Here is a 25880-nt window from a genome sequence, read left to right as displayed (position 1 = left end):
TACAAGTGTTAATGGGATGATTGGAGGGTCTTTCATCTCCCCCTGGTGTCTCTGGCCAGAACCGGACCGGAGTCACCAATACACACTAATAAAATCACAAAGAAGAAGCTAACAGGCTAAGGGCAAAGCTAATTGCGGGCTAGCGCCACTTTAAACAGTATTTACAGCCAAGTTTGAGTGAAAAAAATGATTTCCATTGTGTAATTGGATGAACAATATCCCTCTCTCCCTTCGACTTTTCTCTCAGCGTAGTATTTACTCTCACAGAGTTAAAAAATCGCAACTTGCTATGACACTTGCAGTTGCGCTTATGGCCTCTAGGGGCAAGAGTTACTTAGTACTGCTTTAAGCCTCTGTGCATAAAACGGCATAGGAATTGCCAGAGCTGTTAGATGCGAGTTAGCGGCTAGTTTAGCAACATTAGCAATATTAGCTTGTATCTTGTACACTGTAACACTGCAAACTCCACGCTGCAGCACTAACAACATTTAGCTTTGGTTAAATCCAGCACAGACTCTGATTTAGGGAGTGTCGTCTGTAATAAAGTCAGCTCTATGTGGAATATCAGCTATGAGAGAGCTGCGTCCTGTAGGAGCGCCGGCCACACGGCAAGTGGTATCGGTTTCTGGTATCGGGACCTCATGAATGAGTACGAGCGTATGAGTGCAAGCATGTGGAATCGGCCCGATACCTGATACTGGTATCGGTGCATCCCTAACATTAGTGGTACTTTTCCAAGTCCAAGGAGCATTTTTCTTGCCTGGTTTTCATTCTGTTTTATTGCTTCTAAAACGCCACCTTGTGACGCACCATCAGTGTTATCCATCTTAAAGGGATATTTCAGGATTTTTGACATAGGGCCTCATTTCCTAGTTATCCAGAGTGTTGCTGATTTCTGGAGATGTTTTTTTTGTAATTCAAGCAGTTCTTATATTTGAAGAGTTTCGTGGCGCTAGGCTAATGCAAGGCTAACACATTTCTACGGTATCAGCTAGCCTGCATTAAAAAACAGTCTGTCTGTTAGTTATATTCCAAACATGATTCTATCGACACAGACATTTATATGGTTAGTCTGGTGTTATGTGATTTGCCTCAGGTGCACTGTGGAGCGGGTCAGACTGTTTTTAATGCAGGCTAGCTGATACCATAGAAATGCACTAGCCTAGCACAAGCCTAGCACGTAACTCTCCAAACAGAAGAACTGCATAAATTACAAAAAAAATATCTACAGAAATCAGCAACACTCTGGATAACTAGGAAATGAGGCCCTATGTCAAAAATCCTGAAATATCCCTTTAACTTTACCACCACAGTGTGGAGTGAATGAAAAATCACATTCCCTTATGTGTAGCACTTTGGGTGAAGTTTCCCCCTCTTCCCTTCCACATTTTCATCACATGTACAATAGCAGAGTCGCTGAAATAGGAATGATAAACGCGGAGAAGCAACATTTTAATTTCGCTAAACGACACTTGCTATATTTGGTGAATACAATTCCGTTACATAATTGTTCACCCGTTCAGCACCATCTAATAATTACGAAGGCCATCTCTAAAAGCAACCACGTAAGCAGGATTAGCCCGTCCATTATGATGTGGCTTTTGTCACACACACAAAAAAAACAGAGTTGGTGCATTAAATGGTGATAAAGTGAGATAAGGCTTAGAATTTTATGGAAGGATATTTGTTGCACAGAAGATTTATGGGCTTGGATGCTGCTGTGTCAGAGCTATAGAAAAAAATGTTGCCTTCAGCCAAAGAAAATCCTCCTGAAAAACACCAATCTGCAAGTGAAATGCAGTTGCAGTCTCAGTGATTTGATAGTTGCAGCCGTTGGAATAGTGTTTACTCCTTTCAGAGACCATATTCCCTGATGTTAATGAGGCCGTAAGTGTCTCCCTGTCCGTGGTGGTTTACAGTGTGGGTTTATGTGTGGTTTTATGGCCTGGTTTGTCCTGTGCTTTTGCCTGCGGATGTCGACCGAGCAGAGTCAGTGACAGAGGGCAGAAGGCTCCCGTCGCCTGATATTTAGAGGCTGTAAAAGACCTAAGTGGCTCTGGACGCGCATCTGCTCCCCCCGGACGCTGGCTTAAAGGAACAGGAGGGCTATTAGCGACTGTTGTGGTCATCTGGTCATCAGTGCTGCAGTAGAGGAAAGAATTAAATACCGAGCACGTTTGCTTTTGGTGGGGTTTCTTGTGCAATAAATCTTATCCAAAAAACGGCAGCGGTGTGACAGAGCCTTTAGTGGATCTGCTGGTGTAGATCTGCAGCGGCTCAGGTCTGCAGATTTATGACAGGGTTGGTGTAAAGGGTTAAGTTAAGTGCTTTATTTGTCATTGCACTGTGGGCCAACCTGAGCGGCATGTTTTTGGAGGTAGGAGAAACTGGAGTGACCCGGAGGAAACCTGGCTGCCTGCCTTCAGTCTCCTCTGAAACGGTGCGCCACCGCCTGAACACATTTATGTGATGCAGCGTTTATCTCCGTCTTATCCCGCCCCTCAGACAATGCCCCATGTCACAAACCTCCGCCGTTTTGAGTCATTCTGTTTGCTTTGGTTGTTTCTTCTGTAGCTGGAGCACCCTGATCTGTATTTCCTGGATTTTATATGCATTACAGATAGAATAATGGCCGATGCTGATATATCAGGCCGATACAGGGGTATTTTATAATATCGGCTGATGTAATATAGTATAATACTATAGAATAGAGTATTTATTGTCTCCTTATGGATACATTTGTCTGCCAAGAACAGGCCCATATCTCCGAAACTGTAAAGATTTCCCGTTTAGTTTTTATGCATTGGAAAAGAGCACTTAAAAGGAGCCCCTCTACAACTGCCTCGGCCTCAGAGGAGCAGAGAAACATCAGAGTGAAAATTGGTCACAAGTTTGTATACCTCGGAGGCTCGGGTATTTTTTTTAATGTATTTAATGTTGCAGACTTTGGAAGTTTTGGAATCTGATGATTTTTGTCTTTCATTCAGCTCCCACTAGCCTGGTTTTACTTTTGTACTCATTTAGTGTCGTACAAGGGTCTGGATCTTCACATTTGAGCTCCGTTTTCAGGTGGGAGGGGGGAACTCCTTTGAAACGATTGGATCTTAATTTTGCTACAGTTTGGTCGTGACATATGTAATGGACCCGAGTGAGTGAAGCAGCCATTATAATTTTATATAATAATTTCATAATTTTTTGTGACCAAAACAGTGAAGATGGCGGCCGCGACACCATCTTTCACCAAAGAAAAAAAAGAGTGGAAAAAGGGTGGTGCGCACTGAATGGGTGCTGCTGCCGGATGCTCTCTCATCGAATGCAATTTCTCCATCTGTGAGATCAATAAAGTATCATCTTATCTTATCTTAACTCTATCATAACTCTATCATAACTCTATCATAACTCTTGGGAGCATTCCTTGCACATTCCAAGGCTTAAGTTTCAGTTTCTGGGAGCCGAGCCAGAACAATTTGAAGAGCTTCCTTTACTTTTATATCTGCCGCCATTGTCAAAGCACAACCAGCAAATGCTTGACGACACCTACAAGCCCCGCCTTTGGCTGGACCTTCAACAATGGATTGTCTCTAAAGGAACTCAGATTATCAACCTAACAATTAATGATATAAAATATGGTATTTTTCGCAATAATCATAATGATTTTGGTCTTAATATTATTATTTTGTTAAGCAAACATTATATACATAAATGTCGTTTTTTTCAAGACAAAACCTAACATCACTCATTGGAGGAATGAGCTGAAACTTTTTTATAAATCTGTAATATTGATCAACACCCAAAATGCAGAAAAACTGGCTTCTTTTATAGACAATCTTATAGAATGAAATGCCCTTTTACATTTTTTTATTTTTATTTATTTTTTATATAACTGCCCCATGTTCTTTTAAAACAATATATATATATATTTTCTGTATTATGTGCACTGAATATAGTGAGGTCTTTACGCTGTAAAAAAAAAAAACCAACCTACAAGCCCCACCTCCCCCGCTCGCTGAATGATAGGTTGAAATTCAACCAATGAAACACGGCCACTGAGATCAGACCCAGACATACATGTAGGAAAATTATAATTGACCGGAGTTTCCGGATGGTTAAGCTCCCACTGAAGTATCTACAGAACTCAAGCTTTCCTGAATAAATCAGCCTATATGCCTCACATAAAGCGCCTCCTGCTGTCACGGTTCAACACTGAGACATTTTACAGTTTAAAAGCATCATACAAAGGATTAGACGAGGCATTTTTAAAAATTACATAGCGCTTTTCCAGACGCTCGAAGTCGCTTTACAATTTCACGCATTATTCATTCACTCCGTACTCGGTGATGGTCTTCCCCATTTTTGAAGTGTATAAACCATCATTTAAGCCATTCTGCAGTTTTCTTTTGCTTCATTAGCATGATGTGAGCTAAAAATGTAAACTCCTATATTGTTTTTACATGTTTTATTATCTCTACTGGCATGACGTCTTCACTTTAAAATATACAGTAGCTGAACATGATGGACATGTGTTAAAAGTGGAAAACACATGTTAATCCGACAACACCCCCTCCTACTGTTCAGGGCTATAAACAGTGTTGGGAAAATGGAGGGCGTGGCTCTGAGGTCATGTTGCTCATTGGTCACATGCCAGGGATCGTGTCGGGCCGCTCTCACTGTTTAGACCAAGACTTTGACCTAAACCTGGGCCCAGGGTCTGAGCTGGAGTCCGCACAGCCCAACTGGACCCCTAGACCCCGATGTCCCTTCAGCCTGAGTGAGTGACCGCAGTGACAGGAGTGGACTGTGAAGCGAAATGACCCCGGGACACACCACATGGACTCGGTCTCTCCATCTGTCTGAGTGTGAGGGAGCGGGGAGGAGAGGGACTGGACTGGAAGCGAAGTAGAAGTGCACAAAGCGGACCAGAGTGCATGTTGCCATTGTGTTCTTAGTATGTTACAGTAATACAGTTAAAGGAATAAAAGGAAAAACTGTTTCAATAAGCATCAATGTCACAAAACCCCATAATCTTCCACCAAGATCTAGTATTGGGAGAGTATCACCACTGTGTAAAGCCTTCTTCAGCACGTCCCATAGTCTCTCAATGGGGTTAAGATCTGGACTCTCTTAGGGTTAGGCGATAGTTATTCCCCATGATAAGAATTAGTCTCATACTGGTATAAATGATGAGATGTAAACAAACTGGAGCGCAGGCAGAGAGGGAACACTCCGGAGCGGATCTGGTCCAAGCGTCGTCAACTCTGACCCAGATTTAGCCACTTTTCAAACCTCCTGTGACTATTTTTTTGGAAACAGGGCAAGCAGCGAATGTTGTGTTACCCTCCAGGATTTTAATAAAGTCACCATCGCGTCCTGGAAGTTTTCTCAAAGCTGCTCTCCGCTCACATAGGACTAAGGCAGGGGTGGACAATTCTTTTTCACAAGGGGCCTTATGCGAAGCAGTAGAGTTGGAGGGCTGCACCGACAATAACTCAAACTTATTCTGCTCAACTTTATCCTATTGTACATTACATTACATTGGCACCAGAGCTGTGTGGCCAGGGTGGGGGGGGGTGTGGCTTAGAAAGAAGGGACGTGGTGTGACTGCCATAATCTCATTTTTAGATCGTGCGTGACCTCATGTACTTCGTTCAGCATTCAGGCTTCATCATTTTCAAGCCCTTTCAGAACAAACTACAAGCTTTATCCCACTGTGAGTTAAACATGGGCCGTGTCCCGAGAGAAACAGAACATACGGCTGGCTCTGGTATCAAATGGCTCTTTTCCACATGCAGGTACGTGTCAGTTGAATGGCTCTTTCACTGGCTTTGTCGAGCTTTTCCACAACAAAGACCAGGGCCAAACCTGTCTGACCAGATATCGGTTTTGGGACCGACCAAAGCGCTGACCCGTGTCTGATGTGACGTGAACAGACTCTGGCCTCTGATTGGCAGCGAGAGAGTGGACAGACCTCACTATTGACGCGCAGGTCATACGGATTTAATATTTCACAACATCATATTGCTGTTCTAAACGGGGATTTTGCTGATATTAGCATTTAGCTGCTGTTTGCGCAGGTTTAGCTGATGTTAGCGTAACATTTGCATGTACCTTCATAGTTGTATTTAGTGGTTTCTTTTCTGTTTCAATACAGCTTGGCACCTGAATGATTCAATAGCTCCCACCAGAAGCAGCATTTGTCCACATTTGTGTGTGGTGGAAACTGAAAGGTCTGTGGGGTGGATCGTGGCGTGCGCTATGTGGAACGACGGCTAAAGAGCGCCGCGTGGGGCTCTACACAGGGCAGAAAGATGATCAAAATACCAACATGTGCCCCATCGCCAACCCTGCTCTGCAGAAAGTGGTATTTAGGAAGAAAAAGCACAGGGAGGGACCTGCTGTTCTGACTCTGCCATTGGCCATAGGTGTCTGTCCAGCCCATGTACAGCCCCTGTTCAACCCACTTACTGCGTTTAAAGGAACAGGCCACCATTTTATCATACTGAGATATGTTCTTACCTGAGCTCAGATGAGTTGATGCGTACCTGTCTGGTCTTTGTGTGTGCCCGTGGAAGAGTGAGAGAGCTATATAGGGAGAGCTACAGGGATATGCTGAGAGAGGCCAAATGCTAGCAACATCTTTGGTCGTGCGTGACTGAGCGCATGCACAAGACAGGTACGCATCAACTCGTCCAAGCTCAGGTAAGAACATATCTCAGTATGGAAAAGCGGTGGCCTGTTCCTTTAATCTGGAGTTGAAGATTGCTCAGAGCGCATTTCATCAGCACAAAAGTTTAGTCTAAAGTCTGCCATTGTGTTGTGTTGCTGAACCTGGACCTGATCAACTGCAGCAACCCCAGATCATAACAGTTAGTTAAATCCAGGTGGCCACTTTTTTGGGGTCAGGCAGTGCACTGTATGTGTTCATATGTTGGTACTACCTGCTGCTTAAGTATCATTAGTTGCTGACAAAGCCTCCGGATGTGTGAGGCAAAATGTCCTCATCGAAACAACCCTGAAACTTGGTCTACAATGAAAATCCCCAGTTTGAAATAAACTCTTATGGACCTGTCCTCAATCAAGTCACATTAACACAGTATTTGTTTTACTTTAGACGTCTATGTTCTGAAACATATTGGCTCATTTCACATGAGTCATTCCTTCTTCTTACTTAAAACACGATTCAAATTCGAAATCTCTGAACTAATCATTGAAGGCATTTGATTTTCCAGTCCCTTGTCCCGCCGGCACTGATTGGCCCCCGTGTCGTTCCCTGGGCCGTGCCATTGTCCCGGCGCGGCGTGTGAAGTGGCTCCGCGCACATAAAGAGATTGGAGGCTTTTGAAAAGAGGACGGCCTGATTAAAAATACATGCGTCTGCGTTTTGTCATTACTTTGGTGGGAGCGCACACAAAGGGATTCTCATCATGGAACGGCCGCGAGGTGCATCTATTATACATGCGCGCCGCGGCTTCTGGTTCAGGACGGACTTTTCCAAATTGATCAGGTCACACTAACTCTCTGTGCCGCGAGATGTCAAATGTCAGCTGATGATTGGTCTAGATATTGGCCATATTTCACAAAACAGGCTAAACTAAGGTTTTTTCTTCTCATCTGGCCCGGTGACAGAGTGGTTTGCGTGGTTAGCGCCCACATCCGGGTCCTGGGTTCAATTGTGGGGCCTTTTCAAGTGGAGTTAGCAAGATCTCTCTGTGTCTGAGCGGGTTTCCTGCTTGTGCTTCAGAACTAACCTTCTTCCAGGGCTAACAAACTCTGCTTCTTGAGTTTTTACTACAAAAAAAGTGTATTTGTTTGCACCATATATCTAATAGATGGTTCCTTTAGAAATATAGCCCTTACATTTGATTTGAAGTGATAAAATGTGAAGTTCAGGGGAGCCATATGAACCCCCATTGTCCAAATCAGTTAATATTGAGGCTTTAACTGGAGGGGCATCTAACAATTGCACTGAAGTTGTAACACTGTAAATCAAACTGCTAATGCTACAACAGTTTGCTCATACGATGCTAACGTTATATGAACATTTCTTCAAACCAGATCTAATTACAAACATGCGACATAACGTTATGTTGAAAGCCGTGACCAAAAGTAACGCTCACATCACTGATGTAGTGGTTTTGTTACAGTTTTATCATTAGCAGCGCTGCTACACTGGGGGCCGCCATTACTGTCTTCATCTCGTATACGAACTCGTAGCAGTCTTTTCCGAGTTTACAAGTTGTAATTACCGGTTCGAGCGGCATTCCGAGGCATTTTTCCAAGTGGGAAGTGGTAAATTTACCAGATACAAGTTGCCTGGAACGCACCATTAAAAAGGGGAACCTGAGCGATGAGCGGGGATGAGCAGCAGCGGTGATTGGCTGTCGTGAAGGTGCGGCTGGAGCAGAGTCTGTCAGTAGATGATTGGAGAAGAGCTGCTGGTGATGAGGTGAATGAACGCAGCTGGTAGGTCTTCGAAGTTGAATTTGCGCAGAAGCTTCATTACAACAATATACAAAAATTATGTTTAACGATATGCGATGCGATATGGCCCACACCTATCCTGAACCATCACGGATTATGCCCGTGCATCATGGAAGAAGAATGGAATAACCTGGTCATTCAGGATGTTGAGGTCGTCAGCTGATCTCATTCTTTGGCTGCAAAATCGCAGATCAGGAAAAGTTTGTTAAATCCAGGTGAAGACTTTTTCCAGATCAGGCAAGGTACGTTTACAGAGGAGTAGCAAAGGTCGGAAATTGTTCAGAGAAATATATGTGGGATGAGCATGTCTAAAGGGGTGTTTTTCTTCTATTGTACGGATATCTTTTGGAAGAAGATTCCAGAGTCTGGGGCCCTGAGGTCATGGACATTCGAGGTGAAGGAGAAGAGAGAAGGAGTGACCTAGAGGGTGTGGAGTGCTTTAAAGGAGACAGCAACAAAACAGTTTGAGGACAGGGGTGATGTGCTGGGCTGGATGGAGATCTGGTGATGATTCTGAACCATTCGGAGTTCATGGAGGGATTTGTTTTGTAGGCCAGAGGAGGGTAGTCATCTGTCATACCGCACGACTTTTTCTCTACTCGGCACCTCATGTTGAAAAAGGGGGACACAGGATGAAAAATAAATGGCTTCTAGTAAAGGTTGAAATTCGACATTCTAAAAAGCATTAACGCTGCACCAGCATTTAATTACCTTCATTACAGCAATTTGAGCAATCTCTAAAAACACACTGTGGCACATTTCTGTCACCAGCCCAAGGAAGAATCTCTAGTTAAGTGCTGGAGAAGATGCAGCTGCTCTTATGATTTATTTACCGGAATTTTCACCGAATCCTGTCACATTCTCGGCCCAAATAAGTCCTTAAAAACCTCTGCCCCAGTTTTCCAGCGGAATTGTCCCCTCAACTCCCCCAAGCGCCGTATTTTCTTGTACATTTCGTGTAATCTTTCTCCCTTTGACAAATTCTGTTCGACGCTTGTCACAGGCACTGGCTCCTGTGAGCTTTTCCGTCAGACTCGCGCTGGCAGGTGAGAACTGAAGGCGATATATGAGAAAATGAATGCTCTATTCCTGGATTTTCAATATTTGTGTGATATTTTTCATGGGTTCATTCACGCAGGAGAAGGGGATTGACACGTTGGTTTCAGGCCCAATGTTTGATCTAGTGGTCTTTATAATACTATTTATTTCGCCGTTTTAACCAGAAAAGCTCCACTGAGATGCAGAATACAAGGCAGTTATGGGGGCCCTATTGTACATGTGTTACGTTGGGGAACCAGAGCACACAGTTCTTCCATTTTGAGATATATTCTTGCCTGAGCTTAGACGAGTTGATACGTACCTGGTCGCTTCCAACAACATCTTTAGTCGTTTGTGTGACTGAGCGCACGCACAAAGACCAGACAGGTATGTATCAACTCGTCTAAGCTCAGGTAAGAACATATCTCAGTATGGAATAACGGTGGCTGAGGACAAATTTCTCAAGAAAAGACAAGAAAATGGACCATCACCTTAATCACACCAAGGTTTATACAAGAAGCAAGAAGTCAATTCATTGATTAATGTATCTCACAAAGCCCATGTTTCGATGATAAGTCAGGGATAGGTTTTACATAAGTCCTTGTGAGTGTGCAAATTAATTCCTTTTCCTGTCTATTGAATAACTTACTATTGAATTCATTTGTTTGACTGAGATTAGGCGGCAGTGGCACAGATGGTAGAGCGGGGGTTCGAATCCCGCCTCCTGAAGGTGCACACTGTCATTGTGTACTCCAGTGTACTCCAAACTGTTTGTTCTCTGTTGTTCTGTCTGTCCTTTGTCAAATATGCACTGTGAACGTGAAAAAGAATTTAAAGAGTCTCAAAAAGACAGACTGCGTTAGAGAGGTTTTATTGAACATCAAACGTGATTGGGGCTCGGACCCCGGCGGAAGGTTGCATTAACGATATGGACAAGGCCTCGTGGAAGGCCCAGGGCACGCTGGTGGGACTATGTCTCCGAGCTGGCCTAGTGTCGCCTCGGGGTCCCCCCAGAACAGCTGGAGGAGGTGCGTGTGGATCGGGAAGTATGGGCATCTCTGCTGAGACTGCTGCCCCCACGAACCGGCCCCAGATAAAGAAAATGGATGGATGGATGGATGGATGGAATACATGGCATCGATGGATGGTGGCCAGAATCTTCCCCCAGAGCCCGGACACTGGTGGTGATGGGACGAGACCCGGGGCAGCCGGTCGACCCGATGAGCAGAGCCTGAGGAGAGGCCAGGCGGAGGAGGGGTGGTGCAGGGTCACAGTGCGGCTGGGAAATGGTCGAGTGATTGACCGGCAGGCTTAAGGAAGGGGACCCTGGCCGATGAATGGGTGAAGCAGCAAAAGCAGCTGCGATGATTGGTTGATGTGAAGGTGTGGCTTGAGCTGGGGCCGTGATTGGATGATTAGTGAAAGTTGCCGTTGATGAGGCGATGAATGAAAGCTGCAGGTACGTCTCCCAGGTTGAATTTGCTCTGAAGCTTCTTTTCCCCCTGGGGACAATGAAGTCTAAAGTCTAATGCAGGTGGAAAAGCACTATATAAATTGAGACCAATGGGAGTCCTGGCCCCATAGCAAAACATATTGTACATATTTTTAGTGGTAGGGGAAACCAGAGCACCTGGAGGAAACTTACACAGACACAGAAAGGCCTCCACCGGCTGGAGATTGAACCTGGGACCTTCATACAGTGAAGCACGAGCGCTAACCGCTGCACCACCATGTCGCCCAGTATCACCCAAATACTTAAATTTAAATGGCACAAATGCAAAACATCTGGGCTCCAGTCAGAAAAGTCATCACCCGGTCCAGTTGTTGATCCTTGTGACCTGTTGTTTTTTTGCTGGCGTTTTTTGCTTGACGTCTCTCTCTTTGTCTCATTTACACGTTTCCTTTGTCCGATGCGATTATAAACGCCTGACGGGATCGATCAGTCTCACTTCATTCTGGCGTCGAGAGAGGAACATGGTGCGACTTATCAGATTAACCGCTCTGTCACTTTCACTTCAACGCCGAACGTCTCAGGAAAACAACAGCATTTACCAAGTCCATTTGTGTGTATTCCGGCTGCTTAACGAAAGATACTGAACTTCATCATCTTGGCGATATCGTACCATCTAGAAAAGGTGCCCAAAAGAGTGTTTTCAAGCCTCAATTATGCCCATGTCCACTTTAGAGTCTTCAAAGTGGGCCATCTCCTCACAGATTTGCCGCTTGCCAAATGGATCAAACTTCCCCACACTTTTCCCAATACAGGTCAGACACGGCGAAAGGTCTCCAGTTGATTTTCTGTGATTTATTGGCCCCATAATTCACAATTTTTCTGTGTGTGTGTTTTACAGGTAGTCCTCGTCTTTGCCCTCAGCATCGGAGCCCTGGTCATCTACTTCATCGACTCCTCAGAGTAAGTCTTTCCCTTTGACGTACGGCCTCGTTCTCCGCTGATGTTTGAGTTTCCCTGTAGCTGCTCTTTGTGTTTGTGGAGAAAAGTCCTTGCAAAAACATGGAAAAAAGCGTGAAAGTCGTTATTTCAATTATCAAATGGGCTTTATGAGGCGAGTGTGCGGCAGCAGATATGAAAGGGGAAATAATTACTTTGCTGAAATGGCTCGTGGTTGAATGTGTATGCAGAGATAAGCAAGAGGGGGTAGTGGGATCAGAAGTGTGTGATTGCCTGTTCTTATGTTCGAATGTTCTAAAATTGTGCACAAAAGCTTCTGACTTTGGTCGCATGGCAGAAAGAAGTCGTGTCTGTGGACGAGTTCAGCGGAGGGGTAGGCCGACTGTGACCAGGAAGCATGAGGCCGAGAGGGAGATGCAAGAGGAGTTTTATGGATGTAGGGAAAGTCGATGCAGAGGAGAGTTTGATTTTCCTTTTTAGTTTTTGTATGGAGGAATCTTAATCTTTTAATTTGTTCTGGGATTTAATTTTAACCTCTCAACCCCAACCTTTTCTGCAGTTTGGCTTCATCCAAATCTCAAAGTTTCTCGACTGGATCTTACAGCCTATATGCCAGTGTCACCTACAAAATTAATCTAAACCAGGAGTGTCAAACATGCCTGCGAGCCTGATCTGGCCCGCGAGATGATTTAATCCGGCCCCTGCCCTGTAGAGCATATGCAGAGTATGTAAAAAAAAAAGTAGGTCTCATTCCTGTGCAGAGTTAAAGGGACTATGCGGAGTTTAAAAATGGTCAAATTATCTAATTTCCTCCCCGTAAATATTCCAACAATGTCCTATTAGGTGTAGAATGAGCCCAGACCTGTTCACCACAACTGCCTCTAAAATCCTGCACTTTCACTCAAAAAGGTGTGAATTCAGGTCCGAATCGCCGCCATGCACGGGCTTAATATAGAAGGTGCAGTTACACATATGACCTGAGGTGGCAGTAGTGAGTATAAAATGGCTAACTTGCATCTAGCCCCTCTAAAGATACATTATGCAACTTTTTATGTGGAAAAAAAGTAGATATTTTTATGTATATGTCCTTGTAGTGACCCAGAGGCAGTATGAGTGGTTCGTATGGTGCCTTTACTTTTGATCACAGTGGTCTCTACAACGCTCCAGGATCGATTGTTTTGTAGGTTTTCTGGTGATAGGGTCCGTCAGCAGTGAAAACCTGTCAAACAATTGATCCTGGGGCGTTGTCGAGGCCACTTTGATGGAAAATAAAGGTGCCCTGCTGACCACTCATACAGCTGCTGGGTCACTACAAGGTCAAATATGCACAAAAATTCCACACGTGTCCAGCAGAGGGCACTGACATAATAAGAGCTCAGGATATGAGCAACACATTATATAGCAACGTGGTAAATGGACAGTCTGCCCCAGGGCGGCTGTGGCTTCAATAACAGCTTGCCACCACCGAGTGTGGAGTGAATGAATAATGACTATGTAGTACTTTGAGGAACTGACACAGGCTTGTAAAGTGCAATACAAGTGTAAGCCGTTGTTATTAATAAAGCCACAGTCATGTTGGGGCTTTGACCAAATCACAGCTTATTATTATTCATTATTGGAAACATTTTCTCCATTATATGTGTCCCACGACCCAAAATGAGTTTGACAACCCAGATCTAAACACATCTTTTTCCTTCCATTGTTGCTGTGTTGTCTTCTGTGTTGCTCTTTTGTGGCTTTTTTGTCACTTTGTCAACACTTTCAATTTTTTCCCCCAAAAGCTTTTACATTTGGGTAAAGCCGAACTGGAGAAAATGTTCTCGGTTAAGGCGGGTGTTAAAAGGTGAAAAAAATCTGTGGCAGAAACCAATGGTAAAAGAAATCCATAGACCGTTGTAACCTGGAGTCCTGTTTAAATTCTGATCAATGCGTATACCAGGGGTCTCCAACAGGCGGCTCGCGGGCCAAACCTGGTCTGCAAGATGATTCAGTCTGGCCCCCGACTTGTAAAGCACAAATTTCTGAGTATGTCACCAAAAAAAAGTAAGTCTCCTGTGTGGAGTTATGATTTTTTAAAGAAATAACCAGAATGTTCTCTCCAGCCACTAGGGGGCAACTTAAATAAAGAAAGGAAAGAATTCCACACGTGTCCAGCAGAGGGCACTGACATAAGACAAGATCAGGATATAAACAATACATTATTCACCTTATTTCCGGAAGTTCACGTGGGCGCCGCCATGAATTGTGCCCGCCCCTTTTCTCCTATCTGTTAACATAGGACTTAAGTTAGCCATTTTATACTCACTACTGCCACCTCAGGTCATACGTGTAACTGCACCTTCTATATTAAGCTTGTGCATGACCTTTTTGAGTGACAGTCAACATGTAAGGGGAGGAAAATACGTAATTTTACCATTTTTAAACACCGTATAGTCCCTTTAACTGGAGAAGTCAAGATAAAATCAGTTACTACATGAAAGCAAAGCCAAGTTTCGGCCGCGCACATGAACATTGGACATTTTACACAAATCAATCATATACCGTTATCGTGCCCCTGAGCAAGACATTTTCACAACCCCCAAATGATGTATCAGACAATAAAACAAGGCAAAGAATATTTAAGTTTTAGTGCTGAATCATGGCGTGTCTAACTGATTGGATCCGTGGGCACCATTGAAATGCAAACAATCTCAGATGCGTCACTGTTTTTTTACGTTTGAGAGAGAGCGGAGGACGAGGACGGGCGCCAAAGCCATCATAACATTTGGCATTGACAGTGAATTAACTAAAGAGCACAAGCTGAAAAATGCCGACACAGCAATGGCTACAGTTAAACCCGGGGGATGGATTTCACTGGGCATTTTCTCAATAAACATCCAGCGAAAAGTAAAGTAAAGTAAAATCCATCAAACTGTAGTGACGAAGTTTGGCATATTCTTGCTGCTCGTTTTCCACCAATGAATACACTTTTTTTTTGTCTCATTCCAGCAATATTAAGCTTCTAGGGGTTTTTATTTATCAGGGGTGTAACAAGTGCTGATCCACAGATGAGTAAACAGAGCAATAAAGGCTAAAGTTTTACTGAAATAGATTATTTGTGAGTCAATCTTCCGATCCCAGGTTGATATTCAGTGCTATATGTCAGAGTTTCTCAGCCAGCACTTGGCAGGAGGGACTAGGAAATGTCTCAGATAAAAACAAGGTGAATCTGAGTAGAATTTCAATATTACTTTAGAAGAAAACCAAATTGGAATCACCAATACACTCTAATGGAATCATGAAGAAGCTAACAGGCTAACGGCCAAAGCTAACTGCGGGCTAGCACCACTTAAACAGTATTGCCAGCCAAGTTTGAGTGAATAAAATGATCTCAATTGTGTAATTTGATGTACAATATCCCTCTGTCCCATTGTCTTTTCTGTCAGCATAGTATTTACTCTCACGGACAATTAATGAGTAAAAAAACATAACATGCTGCGACACCTGCAGTGGCGTTTATAGCGTCTAGGGGCATGAGTTATTTAGTACTGCTTTACCCAATTCTAAAAGCTTCTCAACTGGAGCTTACAGCCTACTGCTGGGTTGCAGGTGACATCACATCACAGAGTTCTAAAGGCCAATACTGTTGTATGGAGGAAAAATTATTTTGTTTTTGAGGACATTTTTGGCCTTGTACAGAGAGATCATGGACCCAGCGAATGATATTAATGATCATTTTTGTAATTCATACATTTTCTTTTGAGCTATGACTTGTGAAAGTGTAATGCAACCCAGCAATAGGCCAGTGTAACGTCTCATTTGAAAGCTAAGACCGACAAAACTCATCTAAACTGATCTTTTTTCTCGCAATGTACGCTGTTTCATCACTTTCTTGTTTTGCGTTTTCCTCACACTTTTTTGCAATTTTTCTGTTGCTCTTTTGTCGCTTTTTTGTTGTGTTTTTGTAACTTTTCTGTTGCTCTTTTGCAGTGATTTCATCTTCGTTTTTGTCTTATTTTTGTCGCTATTTTGACACTGAAAATGCGCTTGGTTCAGGTGGGGGTTAATGATGTCTTTCAGGCTTGACTTAGAGATTATTATAGCCACATTTTGAACATAACATTCTACTTAATTTTGAATAATAAATGTTAAAGGGGCTAGACACAAGTTAGCCATTTTATACTCACTACTGCCACCTCAGGTCATACGTGTAACTGCACCTTCTATATTGAGCTCGTGCATGACGGCACCGTTTTTAGTGGCTCATTCTACACATTAGGACATTGTTGGAACATGTAGGGGGGGAAGATACATGATTTTTAACATTTTTAAACTCCGTATAGTCCCTTTAAGTTGATTACTTTGTTAAAATGTGGGCTGGATCCTCCACTTTGTTGGTACTCGACATAAACACGGTTGGCAATTTGTACCAGCAGCTGCTCTGAAATGTCTTGCTCAAGAAGTTAATGACCTCAAGTGGGCCTCAAGTGCTGCATTTGCTATTCAATTAAAGAAAATAAATGGGATGCGTGCTCGAAACAGAAGTGCCCACACACTATTGAGTTCAACTGAATTCAAAGTCACACTGTGCAACATTACAGGTTAAGTCTATGTTGCAATATTATTCGGATTTTGGCTACTATTCATTTTCCATTTATTGAGATCTCTGTTTCTCTATTTCCCTTCCAAAGTTATGTGCAAAAGTCTGTGATGTTGTCGGAAGATTAGCCTGAAAAACTTCATTTATTTTATATGTACTTCACCGTGACACATGGGCAGTAGAAACAAATATATTGCAGCTGGGATTAGTTTCAGAGGCGGCGGACGGTAAATCGATGCAGCTCAGACGATCCCCACAGTGAGAAAAGATACAGCACTTTCTATTGGTTTTTCTGATCCTGCTGTTGGAAAATGAGCTCAGGGTTTGAGAAAAACATGCCCCAAACGAATTGATTGAATGTATCAGATACTTCCAATCGCCATTTATAGAGGTCACAACTTTCAAGTGGGAGTCTGTGTTTCATCTGTCGTCCCGAGGAAAAGGGCACAGGGAAGGTATGAAACAATATGGAGGTTGTGGGTTCAAATTCCAGGCCAGATTGTAAATAAAAATGGCCTGGGTAAGTCCTGCGTTAGGCCTGTTATAGTATAGAAACAAGGCATAATGATATGTACTTTTATGTTTATTTAGGGGTTGTTTTAAAGCAGTACTAAGTAACTCTTGCCCCTAGAGGCCATAAGCGCAACTGCAGGTGTCGTAGCAAGTTGCGATTTTTTTAACTTATTAATTGTCCGTGAGAGTGAATACTAGGCTGAAAGAAAAGACAAAGGGAGAGAGGGATATTGTACATCCAATTATACAATGGAAATATTTTTTTCACTCAAACTTGGCTGTAAATACCGTTTAAGTGGCACTAGCCCACAGTTAGCTTTGCCCGTTAGCCTGTTAGCTTCTTCTTCGTGATTCCATTAGTGTGTATTGGCGCTCCGGTCCGGTGGCAGTCAAGTTGCAATTGTGGTTTTCTGGCCAGAGACACCAAGGGGAAATGAAAGACCCCTCAGTCATCCCATAAACACTTGTATTACCCCCAGAGGGACTACGGAAAGGATTTATTAAGGTAAACAACTTACTTAGTATTGCTTTAAGTTCAAATGTAGTGAACATTCAGCCTTTTTGCTTTTACCCTTATGTAAAAATAGTAATAATAGGCCTAATGAAAATGATTTCGAAATAATAAATAGGCAATATATATAGAATATTAATTGTATCCATATCTAAAGGGAGCAAATTGATGTGAATGTTTTCAAAAGATAGTCTACGAGATATTCTTCCTAAATAAATGAAGCTGATTTCCATGTGTCGCAGTCACACTGTTTCACTTTTGTTTTTGCCGTGACATAACAATGTTCTTTTGGGACTCTTCCCTTGGCAACTATTATGCGGACATGGAGAAGATTTGCTCTCTGCACATTGGATTAGTTTTTTGGACCGAACATCCCTAAGACACATTCATTAAATAAGGAATGAACCTTCAATAAATGATCTAATAATAAAACATGTGCTTTATTCTCAGTGTGTGACAAAGTGCAGTGTTTATAAAGAGTTCAAGCCAAGTCAGAGGACTTAGCCTGGTCTGGCCCAAGATAAGTTATCTGACTCTGACTAAAGTTCCAAAGTAACTGAGCCATGTTTATGAAACCGAAATGACAACAAAGTAAGGCAGACTTGACCAAATAAGCCTAGCTAAGCCAGTTTTATGGAACATCCCTCTGAAGAAGTGATGGACTGTGTTGCTGTCCCAGTCTAAGGCCCATAATTCATCACCGGACCTGTTCGTCGCTCAAAGTGTGTTCATCACATCGTCATGGATTTGATAGCAGGCCGTAAGTTGAAAGTGAAAGCTTGTGTGCCTACAGAGGCCGCTTTAGAGCAATCTATCTACATAGACATGATTTCATTTTCTGCGTAACTCATACTCAGAGCGGAACAATGAGACGAAACAGGCGACGAAAAAGCAATGAAAAATCAACAAAAATGCAGCGACACCGTCAGGAAAAAACATAGCTCCGTCTTAGCTTTCAACTTTCCACTGACTGATTATAGTCACCCAAGAGGATGTTTTCAGCCAAATTCTATGTGATTTTCCCCCTTAAGGCCAATGGCTACTCCCTGTATGTAAGAGGTGTCAGCCCTGCCAGAGTTTCCCATTCTACAAGACCCATAGTTGACGGGATCAATCATTTTAATAAAAGAAGCAGTTTAGCCTGTTGTAAGGAGTCAGTCTATTGGCCCAAAATGACTTCTCTTCTGTGTAAACTCCTCCACCTCTAGTGCTTTTGGATCTCGTTTCATTGCCAAACCCAGGTGTAGCGTTACCCGCCCCCCCGTACCAGCTGTGCTCCTCCGAAAATCCATCACCTGACGACCTTTCAGCTCCCTGTTCAATTTGACCTCTCCACACCTCACAAAAGGCCAAAGTTAATCACTCTAACCAGTCTTCTCCCCTCGTTTCCCATCTGCCTCCACTGATGACCTACTTTTTCTTCTCTATTATTCAAGATTTTTACCCTGCCTGTCAGGTCAACGAACAGCGGCGGAAGCAATGGATGATAACTACCAAAAAAAAGTCACGTTATATTGGAAAATGATAGAGAAAATGTTCACTCAGTGTCATGAAGAACAATAGAAATCCAGTATTTTCTGATGCTGAGTATCTGAGATCACAAACCACTCCCCGATAACTTTTACACTGAACAAACACTAGAAAAAGCAGCAGAGCAATGATTACGTGTGACAGTGCAGTTCTTTAATTGTAGCCCAAAGTTTTATTTTCACGTCACCAATTCCAAATATAAAATCCAATCCCGCTGTAAACTTAAGTTATTTTAACCCAAAAGTTTACCTCTCAGCAATGTAGGCTTCAGATAATATGAGGTTTGTTACTGGTTTCCCAATAAATGTACATAAAATGAACATCAATGAATCGTGGTGGAACCAGGACCATCCAGGTCTTGTAGGCTTTAAATGATGTGAATAGACAATGCTAAATGTCTGCGCTAAGAATGATAGAAAAACCTTGCTGTTCTTGCAAGTTTTGATGAAATAACTAGTTATGAAATGCCTGAAAGTCATCCTGTTGTTTTACGGTACTGGGTAATAGATATATATGGCTCATGCTTTTGCCTGACATAAAAACAAACAGCGCTGTGTGATGATGTCATCAGGCTGCGCTGCTCAGTTTACTTGCCCAGGTGTGAGGGCTGACCAGCAGGGGGCAGGTGTGAAACAGAGACCTCTCCATGATCGAGTCAAACTTGAAATCATTTGTGCTTTTATGACAGTTCAGAAAACAGAAAATATTCAGCATAGTTTTTTTTTATTAATAAATATATAAATATAATAAAGACTTTTTATTAAAGGCAACAAATAATCGTTTGAATAATCGTGATTTCATTTATGACTAAAATAATCGTGATTATGATTTTTTCAATAATCGAGCAGCCCTATATAGGAATTTTACTTCCGGAATCTGAGCTCCACAGAGACGATGAGGAAACTACATCACAACATGTCACGTTTCCACATCAGTACATTACATGGTGATTGCGTGCATTCAATAACCCCGCTTGAGCGCTTTCACATGGCATCACGTAATAGAAGAAGCCCGTCCCTGTATTGGCAGGTAAGTCTCTGCAGCTGCCCTCTGCCTCCCGGACAATCCCGGCCTTTAAAGGATTAGACAAATTGCTTTTGTTCCCTGAAATACAGAGCGCTGCGATGACACGGGCCCCCTGGAGTTTAGAGCGACATTAAAAACGTCCTGGGATTATCGACAAAGATCCAAAAATACTATCAACCCACTGAGAGCGCTGCATAATGTCAACAAAACTATCAACAACAAACTATCTCAGCAGCTTTTCACCAAATTAGGCTTCCCAAAAAAATACCCATATGAGTCAAAATACCTGAGTTAACAAGTCTGCTCTCCCAGTGGGACATTTGTTTGTACCCTGGCCATTAGCTTGGTAGCGTGAAGCAGCATGTTGTGGTTATCTTGATGGCGTTTCCTGCGCGTTAGCCGAGGATCAGTAACATTATACGGTTTGGATGGGAGCCGGAGAAAAGCTTCCTCTTCCTCTCGATGAGTGACAGCGATTGTTTCTACAGGAACTGGCCCTTTCCGCTGGTGCAGGGTTCGATTCATTAGGAGGTTGGGTCGAGATGCAGGCGAGGCCACTTTTGATTAACACTTAACACTTTAAGGTGGGACGCTGCAGGGGAACAGGAGCCACGTTTAAATTTGTGTTTTATTTTGTTGAAAGATTTATTTATTTAGAGGGGATTTGGGATGTCTTGTTCTGTAGTTTTTGATAAAGCTTGTAAAAAGGGAAATATGGCTTTGTTTTGTGTGTGTGGTTCAAAATTCAATTAGTCAGGCTATGAATTATTAAAGGGAAATATTATAAAATCCCTCAGAAAATTAACAACTTCAAAATATAGAAATAGAAGTACAAGACTGTAAGTGGAGATATTATTGCTTGAGTGTAAAGAACAGGACTTTGAAGTTTTGCATCGGCTGTGTTTTTACCTGCTGTGTCTTGCCTTAAAGCAGAACTAAGTAACTAGAGGCCCATCGATGTATCGGGCCGATGTTTGGGGATTTTACAATACCGGCTATCGGCCAATCTAGCGCAGAAAAAAGTCCACAACTCCCTCGGCCTCAGGGGAGGTGAGAAACATCGCAATGAAAATTGGTTAGTTTCAAGTTTGTTCAAAATGACATGCTGCATGTCATTTTGAAGTGCAGAATCTGCAGTGGCTACAATATGCTAATGCTAACGACAACTCATCAAAGCTGGGATAGAAACTAAGATAGATAGATAGATAGATAGATAGATAGATAGATAGATAGATAGATAGATAGATAGATAGATAGATAGATAGATAGATAGATAGATAGATAGGCATATAGGCATCGGCTTTAGAAAAACCCATATCTTCTAAAAGTAACTCATGCCCCTAGACGCCATAAGCGCCACTGCAGGTGTCATAGCATGTGCCGTTTTTCACTCATTAATTGTCCGTGAGAGCAAATACTACGTTGACAGAAAAGACAAAGGGAGAGAGGGATATTGTTCATCCAATTACACAATGGAGATCATTTTATTCACTCAAACCTGGCTATAAATACTGTTTAAGTGGCGCTACCCCGCAGCTAGCTTTGCCCGTTAGCCTGTTAGCTTCTTCTTCGTGTTTCCATTAGTGTGCATTGCGCCTGTAAGCAAAGCTGCAAGAGTGGTTTTCTGGCCAGAGACACCAGGGGGAGATGAAAGACCCCCCAATCGTCAAACACTTGTATTACCCCCAGAAGGACTACTAAAAGGATTTATTAAGGTAAACAAGTTACTTAATTCTTTTTTAAGTATTTTTCAACACCATTACACCGTTCTCGGTTTGTGATACAGAAGTCTGAACAATATTTGTTTTGCATTACAAGACTATATATGGCACGTGAAATGCGAAGGGAAAATAATCCCAGCGCCATGAAATAATGCAAGTCTGCTTTGCAAAGAATAAAAATTATGCTAATTTTGTAATCGTTTAGTGTAATAATCGAAATTGTATTTGTTTCGAATTTCGATTAATTGCACAGCCCTATTCCTATACATCTTTTTCCCATCATTTTATATATTCAGAGATTGCAAATACATGAAAACATGGCTCAAAATATGGCTCCTCCTACAGGTTGTGGGTCCAGAGGAGGTCGGCCGTACGATTAAACGGGTCTGTTGGTCTCTCATAAGGGGCTTCTGAACCGCTCTTTGTCTGACCCGTCACCGAGGACCTGTTTGACCCTACCAGGGGCACGAAGCCCCCGACAACAGAGCTCCAGGATCATTCGGGTGCTCAAACCCCTTCACCACGTTAAGGTGGCTGCATTATAAATGCTGATATTTCAACGATCTACCGTGCAACTTAACTAGACTAAGAAGTAAACAAAATGGCCGCGTCCATCAGGTGCATGGGGGACAAAATCACGTGTCTCTGCAATTTTAAAATTGTGTTGTGTAATATCGCGATAATACTGCAAATGCGATTTATTGTTCAGCCCTATCACGCACAGTGGATAAAGCTGTGATGAGGTAGATTGTGGGTTTCTTGTGGCATCAGAGAACCAAAAACAGAAGATCACCCAGATTACTGTATATTGTCTGATTATAAATCACAAGAGTTACAACGAATTTCTTTCTTTCATAGAACAACAAAATTAAATGTTGCATGAAATCAAGATCAGTAAAGAAGAGGGAAGACATTTTGTTAATTTTTAGTCATTTCGCCCAGATCTGAGTGTGTTCCATAGCAACAAACATTTTCATTTGGCCTTGGTTGTTTTGAGATAAAGGACACTTTGTCGCTGCTGCTGCTTTGTCAATTCTGAAGTTCCCACCGCAAAGAACAAAATACTGAAATGAGCATCATTCCCAGGCTCATCTGGGTGTTAACTTCATAAGCGATGTGTATTTTTTACAAATGCAGTGCTCACAAAAGCCTGGTGCTTCCCTGTCCCCCCCGCCCTCCTCACACTAACCCCTCTGTCCCGCTAACCTGTGTCTCTGTCTGGATCTTGTGGCAGATTTTGGGGCTTGGCGACGGTGAGACTCACGGCATCTAACTCTGCTCTGGCTGCTTGAAAATTCCCACCACACGGAGGACATTGAACGCTGCATGAGCTTAACCCTTAATACACTGAACTGTGATTAGGAAAACAAATGTATTCATATTTGATCAGGCTTTCTGATGCAGGCCTGATACAAATCACTACACAAATGTTATTAAGGCGAGACACTGCAGGGGAAACATACATCTGTCACATCTGGATCAAGGTTGAGATTTTTTGCGTTTTCTCCAGTTTTAATGTCAGTGAAATAAATACAAAACTCACCCATTGCGAGGCTTAGTCTATGACGTTTTGGCGACTAGCGAGCTGGAGACTTCCCTGTAATAATGTCACAGCTGGTTTCCCACGCTTATTAACCTCTTAACCCCCGCCTTAACCGAGCGCAGCTTTACCCAAATCCATAAGGTCACAGTGTAACACCTCATATTTGAAAGCTAAGACCTACAAAGCTCATCGAAATGGATCTTTTTCCTCGCGTTGTTTTTTTTTTTTTCTCCATCACTTTCTTGTTGTGTTTTTTTGCCACATTTTCATCGCTTTTGTCACTTTTCTGTTGCTCTTTGGTTGCGTTTTCGTCACACATTTTTGTCACTTTTCCTTTCTTTTTCGTCACCTTTATGTTGCATTTTCATCCTTGTTTTCGTCCTAATTTTGTCTCTTTTTCATCGCGTTTTTGCCACCTTTTTGTTGCATTTTCATCACGTTTTTGTCGCTCTTTTATCGCGTTTTCCTCACACATATTTGTCACTTTTTCATCCTTGTTTTCATCCCTTTTTTGTCACTTTTTCATTGTTTTTTCGTCACCTTTTGTTGAATTTTCCCCACGTTTTTGCCGCTCTTTTGTTACGTTTTCGTCTGTCGCTCTTTAGTTGCATTTTCATCCTTGTTTTCGTCTCATTTTTATCACATTTTCATCGCTTTTTCATCATATTTTCATTGCATTTTCATCACTTTTTCATCACGTTTCTTTTTTGCATTTTCATCCTTGTTTTCGTCTCATTTTTGGGTAATGACAAACTGGAGAACATGTGCTCAGTTCAGGCGGGGGTTAAGAGGTTGCATATTTACATATATTTACATTTTTGGTATCCACTTGTAGCACTGTCATCCAAATATGGTCATTTCCTTTCCAACCATGGCCATTATAGCCTTGGCTAGATTTTCTTTATACTCTTACAACAATATCTCCACTTGAGAAACGCCTACGAACTCCAAACTTTACAGCCTTGAAGGTTTTGCAGAGGGATTTTGTATTACTTTATTAATAGTTATTGAGTGTTGAACTACAAAGAAAGAAGGCAAGATATTTCTCTGTCTAATTTTTCCACATCCAAAATCCTGTCCATAAAAATATCTGTTTATAACATATCAACAAAATAAAACCATACATTTAAACCTGGCTCTAAACATTATTTAGATTTTGTTACAGAAAATATCGGCACTTTCGGCAATGCCTTATTTTTATTTGGCAACATAAAAAGACAGAAAACTTTATATTTATGTCATTAACCTCTTGCCTTAAACGAGCGCATTTTTACGGTGGCCTGGAAGTGCAAAACTCATTTACAAGTTTTGAAACAAAAGTACCCCCAAAAGTACCTACCCTTTGTGTTTTGCACTTCCAGGCCACCATACATTTTCTCCAGTTTGGCTTTACCTCAATCTAAAAGCTTCTCGACTGGAGAGCAACAGTGTAACGCCTCATTTGAAAGCTAAGACCAACAAAAGTGATTGTAACTTTTTGTCACATGGTCTCCACATTTTTGTTGTTTTTTGTTGCTTTTTCATTCCTTTTTTTGGTCACTTTTTGTCTTCACTTTCCGCTGCTTTTTGTCATTGCTTTGTTTTTGTGTCTTTGACTCGTTTTTTGTCCATTTTTCATCATGTTTTGTTGTTTTCATCCCTTGTTTTTGTCGCTATATCGATGCTTTTAGATTGGGGTAAAGCTCGGTTAAGGTGGGGGGTAAGAGGTTAACCTACAGCAGAAGTTTCTAATCAAACACTGTTTTCCTGTCCACCTGCAGCGTCTCGCCTTAAACATGCAGCAGTTTTAAGGGTTCATAGAAAAAGTATTGCCTGATTATCAGTTCCTGCATGTCTTAAACAGATTTAAACTAAAATTGCACTTTTACTCATCATTTATGCCACCTTTTTAACCATTATTGACATTTTAGGAAGAGGAGAATGCATCTTTTTTGAGTTGGAGTGACCATCTCTTACATTTTCCTCATCTTTTGTTGTATTTTTCTGTGTTTCAGCCCCATCGAATCATGCCAGAACTTCTACAAAGACTTCACGCTGCAGATCGACATGGCCTTCAACGTGTTCTTCCTGCTCTACTTCGGCCTGAGGGTGAGCCATTTTTCGCCCGTCGCTAATTTCGACCGTTAAAACTGTGGACTGTTTTTCGAACGGCCTTTCAGTCCTAATCTAAAGTCATATTGGAGCAGGTGTGCGTGTGGCCTGTGCCCGTAATCACAGGCAGGAGTATTACAGGGTATGGAAATGGGATGTCATGCCTCTTATGTCGCCTATATTCAGACAACGGAGGTTCGTGAAGGTCAATTGGTTTTGGAGCATAGACTCTGTAATACACAGTCATAATTACAGCCCTCACAGCGACAGATTGAAACGCAGCCTTTGTATGAGTTCAGCTCTATATGGTACAATTAGAGTGGTTTTATTTTCGTTATGTTATGATAAAGTATCTGTAGTCGCTCCACTGTGAGTAGATATTAAAGGGACTATACAGACTATAGTTTAACAATGTTAAAATCATGTATTTTCCTCTCCCT

General features: G+C 42.3%; 1 protein-coding gene and 1 long non-coding RNA gene across 9 annotated transcripts in view; one reads left to right on the top strand and one right to left on the bottom strand.

Moving 5' to 3' along the window:
- LOC306978522 (calcium-activated potassium channel subunit alpha-1-like) overlaps nucleotides 1–25880 on the top strand; it is a 149789-nt gene that overhangs the window by 56809 nt on the left and 67100 nt on the right. For all 8 annotated transcript variants that reach the window (XM_079577112.1, XM_079577106.1, XM_079577109.1 and 5 more), the window contains exons 3-4: nucleotides 11868–11929; nucleotides 25344–25437. In XM_079577112.1, the coding sequence (XP_079433238.1) occupies nucleotides 11868–11929; nucleotides 25344–25437 (156 nt within the window). The remainder of the gene's footprint in view (nucleotides 1–11867; nucleotides 11930–25343; nucleotides 25438–25880) is intronic.
- The window catches only part of LOC306978668, a 428827-nt gene that overhangs the window by 368185 nt on the left and 34762 nt on the right, over nucleotides 1–25880 (bottom strand). The window lies entirely within an intron of this gene.

This window comes from Gobius niger (genome assembly GCF_951799975.1).
Source record: "Gobius niger genome assembly, chromosome: 19".
NCBI lineage: Eukaryota > Metazoa > Chordata > Actinopteri > Gobiiformes > Gobiidae > Gobius > Gobius niger.
The sequence above is the reverse complement of the archived record's forward strand: the minus strand, read 5'-3'. Positions and strand labels throughout refer to the sequence as shown.